Source organism: Pinus tabuliformis, chromosome 1_2, assembly GCF_031772625.1.
Source record: "Pinus tabuliformis cultivar Carrire ecotype Pingquan chromosome 1_2, CPIR1, whole genome shotgun sequence".
In the NCBI taxonomy this organism is placed as follows: Eukaryota; Viridiplantae; Streptophyta; class Pinopsida; order Pinales; family Pinaceae; genus Pinus; species Pinus tabuliformis.
This window is the reverse complement of record NC_142298.1, coordinates 453,603,405-453,620,347: the sequence shown is the minus strand read 5'-3', so window position 1 is coordinate 453,620,347 and position 16,943 is coordinate 453,603,405. Positions and strand designations below refer to the sequence as shown.

Sequence of the window (16,943 nt, the reverse complement as noted above, 5' to 3'; positions counted from 1 at the left end):
GAGACCATGATTTAGAAGGTGAACATGGCACCATTCTTCAATATTTCCATCAATACAATTACATCCCTGCAAGAAATGAAAGTGGCACTGCAAAAATACGAGTTGTCTCCACAAGAAGACTAAGAAAAATCCACCCCTAGAGGAAAATTCGACTTGATACTTATAAAAAATTATTAGGAATCATTCCCCATGAAAGGAGGAATATTTCCCCTCCAAAATCCCTCAAATAGTGGATCTGGTTCCCAACACTAGGTATCTGTATTAAATGACAGGGAACACATTCCTAGATTTTCTCAATCATTGGAGCTCCAGAATTTGTGCAAGATTTCATGATATCTTGTTGATTTATTATTCAATATTGATCCTATGGTAGTAGGGAGAAAGTCCCTAAATTATCTCCTCCTCCAAATATTCATAATCTACCCAATATTCTCACAATATTCCACAAAAATAAATAATATTAGGCACAAATATGCAATTATCCATAAACCTTCCTAATGAATATATTAAAGTTAAAAATATATTATCTAATGAAAAAAGAGAGGTTTAATGCGTTGAAGGATGGTCATATGGGCCTTAATTTATGTCTAATTTGGAGGACGATCAACTGTAATGCAAAGGAGTATAGAGGATGAATGTGTCAGTAACTATATGCTTCGTTCAACCATCATCCTGTGCATAACACCTTCCACACCACCACACCAAGTCACAAATAGTTCCAAAAAGTGGAAATCCAAGCAATTAGAGTGAGAAAATGATAGGTGAATTTGCAGGTAATCGTGGGAGGAATACAATGGTAGAGGCATGGCCAGATCATCAACCCACCACTAACCCAGATCATGGAGCCTGAGTCCGCTTGAGGAAATCATATGAATTGACAATGGAGATATTTCATTGTGTCAATAATGAAACCTCGTGTTTTTTTTATGTTTTGTTAATATTGCATTTTCAAGAAAAGAATTAAGCTTGTTATGAAATCATTAGGATAGTTAGGTTAGTCACACGCTCAAACAACGATGTATTCTAGATAGATGGAGCATTCCAAGATATTTTTTAAGTTGTTCTTATTTTGATTCTCCCTATAAAAATGGAGGAAAAACTCATTAGAAAGGTTCCAAATTATGTTTTCGAGCAAGGTTCCTTGGTTCGATCTTCCAGTTCCAGAGGTTGTAATTGTTTTTCTAATTTCATAAGTTTGGGTATTGTTGATGGTGCTGGACCCGCCAACATGTAAGGGGATATCCCCGGTAAGAAGTCCCAATTAGACCTCAGACCGTTTGGTGTAGGAGTCCCAACAATGGGTCATACGGTAATGCCTTGACCGTGATTTTGCACAGAGGCAAGTAAGATGTCTCTGTTGGTAGAAAGGGTATGACAAATACAACAAGCTAAAGAAGGTGCATGAGAGGTTCTAACACACTAAGGGTGAGGTGAGTGTGCCCCTTGGAAAACTGTAATAGTACACGGCTTGGAAGGGAACACATGAGCGAAGATGCATCACAAGCTAGAAAGAAAGTTAGCGAGCAATCCAAAGTGATGGATGCCTTTCATAAATCACTACTTTTGCCTAATTTTTGCACGTTTATCACGGGTGAAATCAAGCTCAGAGGCTTGCTTCTACCACCTGTAGAAGAAAAGTTGGCAAGAATCACAATTCTTTTATATCAAATGTAGATAATAGTCAATGTTGTGACTAGAAAACAACTTCTAAATTGGTATATTTACTGTCCTACCAAATTTCGCATCAATTTGGAATTGTCAACATGGACTTTTTTACACTTTCTCAACACTTGAAATTTGTAGCCAAAACTACAATTCAAGATAAAAAAATTGGGAAATATTCAGTAAGACAAATTTATCTCACTCTTTGAGGTGGTAAAATGTCAACTAGGATAACTTTTCTAGATTAGTAATTTAGGGTCTGTTTTCCTCCTTTGGAGATCCCAAAAATCCCCAAAAGATTCCATAAAATAGTGGATTCTGATCTATTTTTTCACCTCCATCCTAAACACTTTAGAATTTGGCCAAGTGCTCCATTATGTTTCTTCATGTCTACTCTTCTGATTAACTATCAAAATTTGATTGAGAATAGAGCATGTATCAAGGAATACCACCTTGTTATTCAAAAACAAAAAATATACAATTTCTATAATACTGAATATGAATTGGTAAATCATTGGCACTCTTATGTTCATCCTCATGGTGCACCTACCACTAAACTTTTAGCTAGATATTGCTAAATATGATCCTCTTATGGCCAAAAAAAGAAATTGGATCCATTTTTTTTAAATATGTAACCATCTTGTTCGTATGGAAAGACACATGGATATTGACATGGAATAGGGTTCCTACATGTCAAAATTTAATGTGGCCATTTCATCTTCCTTACCACTTGTGCTACCATGCCATTCTTGTATGGCCCATTTTTTCTTGCCTCCACTTTATTTTTATTTCTTCTTAATAAATTATATTATTTAAGAAATTTATTACGCACTCATGCTTCTTATTCTTTTTTCCACCATTTGGTCCACTCTTTGCTCATAGTTAAGATAGGGAGTCCCACTTCATCCTAACAACCTCCATGTCATACATGGTCATAAGTTGATGTGATGGGCAGGGGTCCTATATACAACATGAATCTACACATGTTCCTGATGTAGATCTCAGATTAATCACAAAGATATATTAGGGGTGCATAACATGCCCACTATTTAATTTTCTCTATGGTCCTATAATCATTTATCCATATCATATTGCCTATATGACACTCATCACCCTTATGACAATTATAGGAGCCTAAGACATGATTCAAAGAATTCCTTGCATGAGTTTGTAAACCACTTTTGATGGTATTGCCTCCTGCCACTATGGACCCTGCCATGTAACTACCACTTACATGCCCATGATTCCACCTAGTTGTAATCTAATGCCTCCATGTCACCAATACAAGTCTACACCAAGAGTATGGATCCATGTCATATTATTGATATTTAAAAGAAAAAATGAATAATACATGAACACACACACACATGTAATGTTAATCACAACTGCCATAAATTCTCAAAATTAGACTCTACAACTTCTCCATTCTTCACTAAATTCAATGACTTGGCCTCTCAATTCAATGTCTCTATGCCAATTACCCTTATTATTTCATCTAGAACTAGGAATTTTCTCCCAATTTCAAACTTTCTTTTCCAAATTTTATGAAAGACAATTCTATGACCATGAATTATAAAATTTTGGCTTCTATATGCTCTAATAGAAAACCATTTCGAGGATTTGAGTCATCATTCCATAATAATTGAATTCATAACTTTTTCCTGAAATGAACCTAGAGGAATTTTAGCAAATACTTAGTGTGCGACATGCAACTTTATTTCTCTACAAGCTCTGCTTATTGGCTAATATAGCCCTATTGATGTAACCATGTTTTTTATATCACTTTGTTACATACCAAACCACTCATGTATGTTGTTGGGGTAGTTGCATAAATCAAATTCCTCCCATCTATTTTAAAATATTTCTCTAATGCCTTTTATAATTTTCCTAGTCATCTAACAAACATGATATCTACCTTTTAAGCTATGATAACATAAGTCCTATGAATTGACTTATGCATGCAACATAGGGAATGCAACCCATGTGTACACATTTAATTAATGCATGCTTATAGATGTATATCTATCTATCTATCTATCTATCTATCTATCTATCTATAGATATATATATATATATATATATATATATATATATATATATATATATATATATATATATATATATATATATATATATATATATATATATATATATATATAGATATATATATATATATGTATATATATATATATATATATATATATATATATATATATATAAAATGATTCCAATTTATATTATACACAATATTAAATTAATAATACCACAAATTAAATTCAACATAATAATCAATTGACCGTGACACTTATATTTATGAAAATAAACACAAATTGACTATAGATGTTGGGCGTTGTACCCAACTAGAGGATTTTTAGTGTTTAATCTCTCTACAAAATGTAACCCCTGAGATGGGGTTGTGAGTTCACATAGACTCAAATTTCTCTTATGGATAGTATAATCATCTTACTCTACCCAATTCCTAGAATTTTCACTTTGTTCACTCTAACACAATCCTAACTCACTAGCTCTTTCTCCTCTTTACCCTACATAACCCAAAGAAGGGGATCTCCTTTTCTACCACACAATCACTTGGGCTATCCCACCTCCTTCTGGGCTCCAACATAGATTGGACTAAAAATCTCATTACTAGGACTAATGAGATTCTCAAGTATGGTTAATTTCCTCATTGACATTATTTTTCCTTGCACATAAGTACATTTTCTCACATAACTCCCATAATAGGAATAACTAGAAATTTGTTATAATTATAACAACGTAGGCTTTTCCCCAATTCTTCCCCTAGAATTATGGGATATTTTTTTTTGCATAAACAAAAGTCATTGAATATGTATGCATATTCACAACTCTCCACGTCACCCCTAAGAATCTCACAAAACTCACTTGCAACTCATCCTAAAGATTGTTGATGTGACATACGCTGACATAAGGAATGAATTTAGAATTAAAATGAAATATCATAATTTGGTTGTGGTCCATTTAATCTCCCTTTATTTTCTTCCTTGTGGATTGAGAATCCCTAACGTTTGTGTTCCTCCTTGTCTATAATGGGTGATATATTTTTATTATTAATGTTTAATGTACAATATTTACATATTGCATTTCTTTCCCTTGGCCATTTATTGTGTAGGCAAATATTCATTGCTAATCCAAGGATAAAAATCAAGGTGTTACATCTCCCTATTGGCTTATATGGGCCTGACCCAGGTTCGGAAGAATTATTTAGCCAAACAAATCCCACAGCTATCGGCCCTTTCGGCAACAGCCCACGGAGCGTGGACTGAGGTCTTACCCGAGGTAGCAGGGGGAGGGTGATAGAACCAGGTTTCTGCACCCTGGGGATGTCTAGATGTGTTCTAGAGGTTTCATGCACCGTTCTGCAGCTTCGCATTGCTCTGTATTCATGCAGATCCAGAATACCTCTGGCTTTCTATTAACTCGCAGTCTACTGATCTAATCTTATTGAATGAAGTATTGGGAATCAGATCTATTTAGAGGGGTCTTTAAGAAAACATTTATCATATTTATTCAGTTCACGTACTTAGATTAAACCCAGATTCACATGTATTCAAGAAGCAAGCATATGCGCATAGATCAAAACATTCATCCAAAAAGCCAGATTCAGATTTAGCACAGAATTACAAAAGAAACTTATCTTTATTCACTTTCTTCACTAACACCTCCATATCTACCCTGCGCACTTAGCTGCAGGGGTCCATGCACACAGCTACGGACTCTTCCAGGCCTCTACGCACATAGCTGCAGAGCCTCTATCTACTACCCAAACCCTCAACTCGGACTTACAGACGCTTTTAGAGTGCTTTCCTCAAAAACCCATTACATTTTAGATCCAAAAACATACAACAAAACTTCGCTTTCTCTACCCATAGAGCCTCACTCTATTTGTACCTTTCCATGGACCGTGATCCATGGGCGGGCCGACTCAACTTACATTTCTTTACATTATTTTTGGGCAGACTACCCTTTGACTTTAACTTATTACAAATCGCACTCCATGCATCCCGCGGAGTCTTTACCCTATCTTTATCCAAAACTTCGGGCTTTGTGCCCCATGACCATTGCGTAGGGCTTTTGCTACCCAACAGTCCCCAAACACAATCATCATGACTCATCCCGAGTCACTCAGCTAGTTCAGCCAACTTTGCGCAGAGATCAATTAACAGCCTCTGTGCATCACTTGCACTGGCAGCAAACTCTTCCATCATTCGCTGTATCCATTCCACGTGTGTCACCGACACCTCATTCCCTGTCTTTGCTGTCTCCATAGTGGCATACTCAGCCTGCATGTGGGCTACCTTGTGCTCTATAGTGGTTGAAACCACAAATTCCTCATCCAGCCACGGTGGAGACAGGCTTTAATCACTGCTTCCTTTTGTCTAGTGGCATCAGCTTGGATTTTCAGGTCCTGAGCCTCCCGTATCTTAGCCAGTGTTGTGTAATAGCAACGGTATGGCAGTTCCTCTGATCTGATCGTAAGCTTGTTGGAGCTCCCAGGCCTTGGTTTCCAATCGATGAAGTGTTGGATCCTCCTCAAGGGAGGTGAGTGTAATAATTGACTGAGTTAGTAGCTCAATACATTCCTCCATTGAACGTGTGAGCATCGCGTGCCCGAAAGTAATAATGTTCCTATGTTTCTCTAGGATCTCTAGTGGCATCGACGAAAAAACCTGTGGTTTTAAGTCCGTGATCTGCAAACTGAGCTCTAGCTAGATCCGCACAGCCTCCTCCTTTGTGTGTCAGAACCCAGTAGCCAATTTATGGATTTGTGTCTCAATAGGCAATTCCTCTGCAATCTCTAGCTTGCAGGAACTCGAGTAGGCTTCCGCTACTAGCTTCTCCACCTGTTGCTTTTGTGTGACTGCTTTGTCTCGTTGGAGGCGCAGTTGTTCAATATTAATTTTGTGCTCCTGGAGTACTTGTTCGGCGCAGCCGGACCTGGTGCGGAGCTTGATTGTGAGACTGTCTTGGAGTTGTTGCAAACATTCACGCGGTAGAATAGCCACGTTTAGTCCCAGCCCTGTAAGTCATCCTAGCACAACTCAGTCCTCTACATTTACAGTGATTAATGCTCCTACTAGAATCGTAATGGAATGAGCCATTTGGGCCTTTAACAATGGTTCAGCGGTTGTCATACCAGGAACCCCCTAAGTAGCACTGGTGCCTATTGGCACGATCCTTGTTCCAAGTTCCTGTAGTTGCATACGGAGTTCCCCCAACACAATTTGCTGCTGTGACATGGCCTCGTCGATTGCATCCCGAGCGGCATCTCGAATGGTGTTTTCTATGTCATTTAGGTCCCCCTCGGTTAAGGTGGTCACTCCACTATCCGTTTTGGATGCCTTTGCCTTCTTTCATGGCTTCGACCATTTTGGTTGCACTAGCCACTTCAAAGGCGAATCCGTGCCAGTTGCTGGTGGCTCATCCACGGCTGTCTCAGTGGGTGGCTTCTGACTGCTTTTGGCCATTGTTGATGTAGCCCTTCCTAGTGGTGTCTTTCTTGTTGCCGCCGGCGCCGCTTCTCGAGCTATTTGAACTTCTGCGGTGAGCTGTTCATTTCGCTTTTGCTGCGCAACATGCTTAGCTTCCTCCTTTTTCTACCGGATAGCAGCCTCGTTGCACTCTACCGCCTCTGGTCCATGCCATGCTGGTGGCTAGGTATCCACAACCCTGTCGACAACGTCATCAATGGCAATAAAGCGGAGTAAGGTCTATGCTCGTGCCGGGTCCTTGTGTGCCCTGATGTAGATATGATGCATGTCTACTTTAAACTCGGAAATATGATTCATGCTTTCATAGATCCCATCAGACAGGTGGGGTAGCTCATTAATCCATTAGCGCACATTTGCGTCCATCAGTATCCAAAAGATTTTGATGTTTTGAGTTTGTCTCGCATCCCTTGTCACCCAAAGGGAAATATATCTGGTGGCTTTTGGCCGCTCCGGGTCCAAGATAGGAAATTGGCTATCTTTGGGTAAGTCAGTAGCAACCAGCATAATGGACAGGAGTAGCCACGCATAATGGAAGGTCTTGCCCTCCTCCTGAACCTCTCAACAGTTGGTCTGAAACTCTTCACAAAGGAACTGTGGCCAATTGAACCCTACTCCAGTTGCACATTCCTTAGCGAGTGCAATGACTACTGCTAGAACCTCAGTTCCGTGGCATTTCCTCATTACTTTCCTAGCTAGCAACTAAGTGGCAACACAGACCGTGTTATCTAAAATGCTATTAATGACGTACCTTCACTACCCCTTCCCTAACTTATACTTCTTTTTCAAGCTCTCTATCATTGCGACATCGCCACTTCTATCAGCAATTTACCAGGGGTCTCTTCTTTGCAGGGAAGGTGTGAAACCCAATGAACAAGTTCAGCAATGATGCGAATGGGTTTTCCAACCCATAATACTTCCTCATGAACCAAACAGAGAAACTACTTTATGACCAACATTATGATAGGGGGCCGAAGAAATTGAGGAATAGACAAGAGACAAAGCAACCCGGCTTTGTCCATCTTCTGCAGCCACTCCTTTGGTTGTGGCATTGTCACTGTCCCTTCTACACTCTACTCCATCAGTGCGTCAGTTGCCAGGTGGGGAAATTTTACTATATCTGTAAGGTCCCAATACTCGAATTTCATTGTCGCAATTCAGCCAACCACTGAGCTTTCCACTGGGACTGATTTTGGGAGAGCCAGGGTAATGAGTATAGTGTCGAATTCATCTAGGTTTGTCGGTACTTTCACCTTCCCCTTGCTTGGGGACACATACTCGGGTTGTCGCACTGGCTGGATGGGATACTCCTTAGAGTTTACTTCTTCGACATATGTGGGAGAACCTTCTGCTTCCTCGTCACTTTCAATTGTGATAGTTTTACCCTTTTCCTCCATTGTGAACTTGCTAAAGTGTAGGTGTTGTGGCGACCTTCTTACTGGTTCTAGAACCTGAGGGTCCTTCCTGGTCTTCAGCGTCCGGGGTGATTTAGGGAGCTCGGCTGCTTGCGGCGTGGCTTCTTGTGGACTATCTATGGTAGGGTTTTTCACTTTGAGGATTGCTTCCCGGTAATGTTTTGGCAATGCCTGAAACCACAGACTTTCTTCAAGTTTCTTGTCACTCATCTTGCACTTGTCTTAGACCCAGGGCGGCTTTCTTGCAGGATGGTAAAGCGTGGTGGTGTGACCCTTACTATGATTATATATGATTTCAAATTTAAAAGCGGCTATTCTCCCTTGCGGCAGCTCATAAATGCGATTTTGGCAGTTATTCTTCTGCCTTATTGCCTGCTGCCCACTCCAATGTGCTTTAAATGGGCCATCATATCATGAAAAGTACCTGCAACGATCACTTTCCATCTTTCCTTTGCAGCAGTGAATCCCTAGGGACGTAAGTGCAGTTCTTATATGTATGTTGTGGCCATGTCGCACAGCTTCACAACATCATGTTTTATAGTCTCACGTCTTCTTACAATTGCGTGGGGTGCTGGGACTGGGCCTCCTATGGATAGTCAGGTGGGCGAACCCCTCGCACAAATCTTCCATTTCCCGACTAGCCCGGGATGCGAGCACCCTTTGCGTTCCCGCGATTCTGCTAACGGATTGTGGTGTGTGCATGCTTGTTCTCCGGGGTGCAAGTGCAACCATGCTAGCAGCGTTGCTGCTTGTAATAGGGTAGGAGAGCCAGCCATGTCTATTCCCTTCATTAGTTCCTTTGTGTAGGTGACTTCTAACTGCAGCTTCTCAATTGCTTCATCTAGCCTCGCACTCTGTGCTCAGAGTCTAGCCCCTGTTGCTTCTAACTTTCCAAGTTGCATTTTACCACACAAAATGGTTTCCCAAAGCTACTAAATAATTTCAAAGATGTTGTCACTAGTAGGGTGGGCTATATTTGTGTTGGTTGGTTGGGTCGTAAAGAGACTTCCCTGCTCGGTCATGCGAGCCTTCATTCTGTGCAAATCCGGGTGGGTTGATGGTTGCCTAATGTGCACCCGTACCCTTTGTCATTGATGAATGACCGTTATATACCAACTTGGTTGCCGTACACGTCCTCCAGTTCATACTTAGAACGGCCTCCTACATCTCGGCTTTTGCGGCCCCCATGCAAGTGCACGCACCACGTCTTCTGACACACTATGCTACTCTCGTGCTACACATAAAGTGCCAAGATGGACGAGCTGCCTTTCATCTGTTGTGTCACTCTCTACTGGCCGCTGTCATTCCTCAGTGGTTACACGTCGCAATGATCGAATCGTCATATTACAGTTCAATGTCGTAGCTTCCTACAACTAGTTTTGCCATCGTTCAGTCTCCTAATCGGAATCCACTGTGCAGGTGCTATTGTGCTCCCACGAGATTCTTCCACCGTCTGCAAAATGTACCCAATCTTGGTCTTGCGTTATTATCTGATAGATGCAATCTAGTTTGTCATCACTTTCCTCATCACACACAGGTTCGGTGTAGCGTTCTCCTTCTGCTGGGTCCAACAGAACTACTACTTGCAGTGACTTATTTTCGAACGTCATTTTCCACCTTTTTAAGTTAATGATCCCTTTCATGTCCGTTGCCCAATTGATTTTGAGCAATGCAGGGTAAGGATTAATGTCATCAACAATCTCTATGACTTCAAAATCGGTCTGTGTACTTACACTGTCGATATCTACGGTCAGTCCTTACAGTCGGCCCATTGGTAAGAACTTTTGCTAGTTGGCCATTCGTAGCTGAATCGAGGACCATTGCAATGCGGGCTTACCCATGTGCTCCCAGGTTTGTTTAGGTAATACTTTCACATCCGAGCCTAATTCCAGGATGACCTGATCCATTTCCTACTCACTGATTTGTGCTGTGAGTCTCATTTCCCGTTCGGTGCGCAGAGCATGTCTTCCTATTTTCTGGACTACATGCGGCTCTGGTGCACCCAGTGATCAGCTCTTGTAATCCTTGAATGGCTTTACTATCACACAACAGTTTCATGCAGGTTTCGAGAAAGGTAGTAATCATGGAGGGGTCCACTCTTGGCTCCATTTGATCCCTCCTACCTAGAGTAGAGGCTTCCACAAAGCTCCTCTGAGCTTCCCTCGGCATCTTCATCCTTGGTTCTGGCTCAGAGTCAGGTTCCTTTGTAGGTGTGTCACGCCTCTTTCTTCTTTCTGCACGCTCTTCTCACAGATTTCCTCCTATAGTTGCGCCGCTCCTCAGTACCATATTTATACTAGGGTCCTCTTCGTGAGGTTCTGATTGCATCATCTAGACATTCTGGGTTGGTGGAGATTGTAGCACTCCCTTTTCGCGCATTTGGGCAATTAACATTGGACAGTCTACCATTTCATGATCAAACTGCTCACAATAAGGGCACGAAGTCCTAGTCGGGTTAGTACAGTCATGAGCATAGTGTCCCAACCCTCCAAAAGTTATAACAGATCAGTTGTCTGTGGCCCCGCGTAGGCCCCATTCCTCTTCCTCGGCCACGTCCTTGAAATCCTCCTCGCACTTCAGTTTGCATTCGGTAAGCTGGGGTTCTTTCCATCATTAAGTCATAACTTCGACACGTTCACTCATCGTGTCCTACTGATCGACAAAAATTGCAATATAGCTACTGTAGGGTCTGGGTATACTTTTGTAATAGGTGGCAGTTATTTGTTGCGTGTTTTCCACCCACTTGACAAATCGCACACCAGAGCGCAGGTGCGACACTTGGTCCTGCTTGTACCTCCAATTTTAATGGCATCGGGCCTCCCCCCACCAGATAGTTCGCGAAGACAGGGCAATGGTCCTTATCATGCCCCTGGCTCTTGCATTTAATACAACCTACCTCCACACGTGCCTTTGGTCAGGATATTCTTTCTTGCTTCAAGCTTTGCATTTCTAAACTTAGGTTTTGAAGTTGCGCGTGGATTTGCTGAACTCCCAACCTTGGATCCGGTATTGGGGTTTCGTGCAACCTCATTGTTGTCTCTAGTGCCTCAGCTTGGGTTGAGTTCCTTTGTTGTGACAGAGCCGTCCTCAGATGTGGTGTCAATGATGCCACAAACCACGCACAATGCTACGCATCTGTCAAGGTCATGTTGGCTTCGTGAATAGTGCTCTTTAACCTTTGGTCCAGATCCCACAGAGTTTCGCCAGGCAACATTACGATCTCCTTGAACCCAATAACTGACTGGGTTTCTGACTTTGGTTGGCTAAACTCTTTATTTAACGCATCCTGGATTGCCGTTATTCCCTCGTTCGAATGATCGGCTGAGTATTTTATGTACCACGTCAACACACAGTCCTGTAATACACTAAATAGGGTGGCCTTATTGATTTTCTCATCTATTATGCCTTGGGCGTCCCATACAGACCGTATCACAAATCAGAATCCTCATGGTTCTTCATTCCCTACACCCTTAAATATTGGCAGTTTGATTGCACTCACCATCTTGACTTTTGGTGGTGGTGGGGTTGAAGGTGGGGTCGGGGTTGGTGTGGATGGATTTGATGAAGGTGATGTGGGGGCTGGCATGGACAGAGGTGGTATTAGTGGGAAGCGCTCCTTGATCAACTGGACCGCACTTCCTGGTGAGAACCTCGCAAGCTCCTCCTTGCTCTCCCATGAAATAGAAGCCAAAGGACTATTCTCTACCCCTCCCGTTCCACGGTAACCTCTTTCGCTCTGCATTACTCTAGACATCAATAAATGTGCATAATCTGTCTTTCACACAATAGCATCTTAATGCAGGTATTCAATGATTTGATATACCTACACCAAGATCGTTGAAGAAACTGCCTTTCTGCTTCACCATAGCTCGCGGTTGTATCTATCATGAACTCAGTGATAAATCCTTCTATTACCTGATCCAACCAATGATCTACTGCGTGTGATTTTATCTTCGATGGCTTCTAACCTGCACACCAGTTCCAGAGTCCACACAATAGGCTGGTCCAATTTGCACCTTCCCACACTGTTAGCTAGCCTTGCAATCCACTCATACAGTTCTATTGGAAATGATGCGAAGAAGATTTCGTGAATGTCTGTGAATATATAGTGGTCCAACCAATCTTCCTCTGATACTAGTGGGTTTCTGTTTTCCTGAATTGCGAACTCATGGATTTTCAGATCCCACCACTCTTCAATCTCTTTCTTTGTAGGGTTCCAGTGTTCCCACATTAGACACCCCTTAGGCAAATCCTGGTCCCGACAATGGAACCATTTGTTGGCTTATATGTACCTGATCCAGGTTCGGAAGAATTATTTAGCCAAACAAATCCCGCAGTTACCTGCCCTTTCGTCAACAGCCCGCAGAGCGTGGACTACGGTCTCACCCGAGGTAGCAGGGGAGGGTGCTAGAACTAGGTTTCCACACCCTGGGGATGTCTAGATGTTGTCTGGATGTTTCGCGCACTGTTCTGCAGATTTGCTCTACTTTGTATTCATGCAGATACAGAATACCTCTGGCTTTCTATTAGCACATAGTCTATCGATCTAATATTATTGAATGAAATATTGGGAATTAGATCTATTTAGAGGGTTCTTTAAGCAGGCATTTATTAGATTTATTTAGTTCACGTACTTAGATTAAACCCAGATTCACATGTATTCAAGAAGAAAGCATATGCACATAGATCAAAATAGTCATCCAAAAAGCCAGATTCAGATTTAGCACAAAATTATAGAAGCAACTTATCTTTATTCACTTTCTTCACTAACACCTCCAGATCTGCCCTGCGCACTCAGCTGTAGGGGTCCGCACACACAGTTGCGGACTCTTCCAGGCCTCTATGCACATAGCTGCAGAGCCTCTATCTACTACCCAAACCCTCGACTCAGACTTACAGATGCTTTTAGAGTGCTTTCCTAAAAACCCATTACATTTCAGATCCAAAAACATACAACAAAACTTTGCTTTCTCTACCCATACAGCCTCACTCTATTTGTACCTTTCCATGGACCGTGATCCATGGGCGGGCCGACTCAACTTACATTTCTTTACATTATTTTTGGGTGGACTACCCTTTGACTTTAACTTATGACAAATCGCGCTCCGCGCATCCCGTGGAGTCTTTACCCTATCTTTATCCAAAACTTCGGGCTTTGTGCCCCATGACCGTTGCGCGGGGCTTCTGCTACCCAACACTCCCATATCTAGTAAGGCTTGGAAGGATGGAGTATGTGATATGTTTTGAAAATATACACAACAATTTATAGTGTTTCACTCACCCACCACTCAATACACACCAAGTTGTAACTATTTAAATAGTGTTAACATTAATGATAAAAGTAGAGATATCATAATGCTACTAATATAAAAAATTGCTAATGATCATAATTCCTATAGATGTTAAAACTATAATTGGTATAAGATAAAGTATTGAATGTTTTCACTGCATTAATTTTTAACAGGGAGAATTTTAAGGATGAAATTTTATCTTAAAGTTTATAAATCTTGGCAAATCTTACTAGTCCATAATATGTAAATTGTAAAATGTTTGGTAATAATATTTATATTTCTAATTATTCTATATTAGTTTATATAAAATTTTGGCGATTTTTAGGGTAAAATAATTTTGTACTATAAATTTTTGGCTAATCATAACTAGAAAAAATGGAAATTGGCGAATACTTTTTCTAGAAAAAACATGGAAAGTTAACCCACTTGCGAATATTAGCCCCTAAAATTTTCCTTGATTTTTAATTTTTTTATGTTTATTAGAAAATAAAACATGTAATAGAGAACAATGCATAGATTACATAAACTAAAACAATGTAGTATTTGATAACATGGTTATACTACTAAAATTATTAACATGTTATAATTTTTTTTGCAGGATGCTACAAACCATCAGGTCAACTTTCAACAGCAATATCCAAATCAAAACTAAATTACAAATTTGAAATTCTGCAAACTGCAACAAAAAATTTCGACCCTACAAACAAAATTGGTCAAGGTGGCTTTGGTTCAGTATATAAGGTGATTTCCATATCCATTTTATGAGATTGATTTTTTAAATACATTAATAATTTTACAACACCATTGAGCAAAAAATATTGGACATGTTGGCAGGGAGTTATGATAGATGGTAGACAAATCGCTGTGAAGAGATTATTTTCCAATAAAGAAGATAATGTGAGTGAGTTTTTCAATGAAGTGAATTTGATAAGTTGTGTTCAACATAAAAACCTAGTCAAACTTCTTGGATGTAGCGTGGATGGCCCAGAAAAACTCTTGGTCTACGAATACCTTCCCAACAAAAGCCTTGATCACTTTCTATTTGGTAATATTTCTTCCCTATAAGTTGTTTTTCCTTACAATTAATCTTTAAATGTTAGGAATTACTAATTCTTTTAGTTATATTTTAGTTATTTGAGATAGAATTACACTTTGCAACAGATGAAAACATGGGAAATGTACTAGATTGGCAAAGGAGGTTTGACATTATATTAGGAACTGCCTGTGGGCTAGCTTATCTCCACCAAGAATCAGATATACGCATCATCCATCGAGACATAAAAGCTAGCAATATTCTACTAGACCACCATTTCAAACCTAAAATTGCAGATTTTGGGTTGGTTAGATACTTCTCAGAGGATCAAACTCATATTAGCACGGGAATCGTTGGAACCAGGTGAGAATAAATTTAATAAATATCAATAATAAAATCCTCTTCATAGAAAATGTGGCTAATACTTATTTTTGTTTTCACAGAGGTTACATGGCCCCAGAATATCTCATTCATGGTCATTTGACAGAAAAAGTTGATGTTTATGCTTTTGGCGTGCTAGTCCTTGAGATTATTACTGGAAGAAGGAATAAACCCCCTATTCACACAAATGATATACCATCTCTCTTAACAATGGTAATGGCCTCAACATATTCATAATTCTCTTTTCTTCTTAAAACAAAATTGAAATGATATTCAAATTTATAAAATATGTTTGGTGCAGGTTTGGAATTGTCATCTGTCAGGTACTGTCTTGGACATAATTGATCCCAACATCCAAGAAAACTACCAAGAGGAAGTACTAAAAGTTGTTCACATATCTCTTCTTTGCACACAAGCATCTGCAACACTACGTCCTTCCATGTCTGAAGTTATAACATTTCTCACTAGCAAAAACCAACATCTTTTAGAACCCAATCCACCACCCTTTATAGATGTCTTTCATTTAAACCCAAACACTAATACTAGTATTGCAGCAAACCATTCACAGCCAAATAATAACACAAATGTTTCAGCTACATCACATAATTCAGTTTCAAACATCGCTTCTTCCTCTTCCACTCCAATATCATTAAACACCATTTCAAGGAGCTCTTTTGGTCCAAGATGAAAACAAATAAAATGTTTCCAAGTGAGAAATTAGATAATCCTACATGGTTGGAGATTATTATATTTTACAAATACCATGAACATATATTAATATTCTTTAGAGAAAGGATACAAATTAAATTTTATTGTATTGAGATTAGTTCAATGAAAACATATTGATTATTCCTGTAAATGGAATGAATTGAAAAACAATTATGCATTTGACACGCAATATATAGATCTAATATATTAAACTTATCATATGCACAACGATGTTAAATTGGTACGAGCATTCTATGGATTTAATATACTATTGAAATGTTACATGCAATCTCTGGATTTAGTACATTTAAGTGAAAAAATATTCATGTGGATTTAATTCAACAGGTGTGTAGATCTTCCTTTTTCTTTTTGAAAACATGATTGCGTGCAAAAATATTAATGTGGATTTAATTCAAAGTGTGTAGATATAATTTTTTGAGAACACGATTGTATGAATGAGTATGTTGTTTGTCTTCCTCTCTTGTACCTTTCAATTGCAAATCTAGTGGAAAATGTTATTTTCTTCGACAATGCCTAATTTGTCTATTGTTTTTAAGTATGTCATTCATTTTTAGAATTTAGCAGTAAAAATCCTACCATGAATGGGGTAGTCAACTCTTGTCTAATCAATCAAGAAGGCTTATTTACCTAAATATAAGGCTTTAGTATTTGAACATAACTTACCTAGATAATGTGACACTAATGTCCCATAGTCAAAAGCTTGGTTTTGAAAATTTGTCTATTGTTTTTAAGTATGTCATCCACTTTTAGAACTTAGCAGTAACGAACTTGGTAGTCAACTCTTGTCTAATCAATCAAGTATGGCTTATTTACCTAAATATAAGGCTTTAGTATTTGAACATAACCTACCTAGATAATGTGACACTAATGTCCCATAGTCAAAAGTTTGGTTTTGAAAATGAAACAA

General features: G+C 39.6%; 1 protein-coding gene across 1 annotated transcript in view; it reads left to right on the top strand.

The window, feature by feature from the left end:
• LOC149206322 (cysteine-rich receptor-like protein kinase 2) overlaps positions 1 to 16,233 on the top strand; it is a 264,120-nt gene extending 247,887 nt beyond the window's left edge. The window contains exons 3-7 of the mRNA XM_089393674.1: positions 14,492 to 14,634; positions 14,728 to 14,938; positions 15,055 to 15,289; positions 15,370 to 15,520; positions 15,609 to 16,233. Coding sequence (XP_089249800.1) covers positions 14,492 to 14,634; positions 14,728 to 14,938; positions 15,055 to 15,289; positions 15,370 to 15,520; positions 15,609 to 15,995 — 1,127 coding nt within the window. The 3' untranslated portion in view covers positions 15,996 to 16,233. The remainder of the gene's footprint in view (positions 1 to 14,491; positions 14,635 to 14,727; positions 14,939 to 15,054; positions 15,290 to 15,369; positions 15,521 to 15,608) is intronic.
• The last annotated feature ends 710 nt before the right edge of the window (positions 16,234 to 16,943 follow it).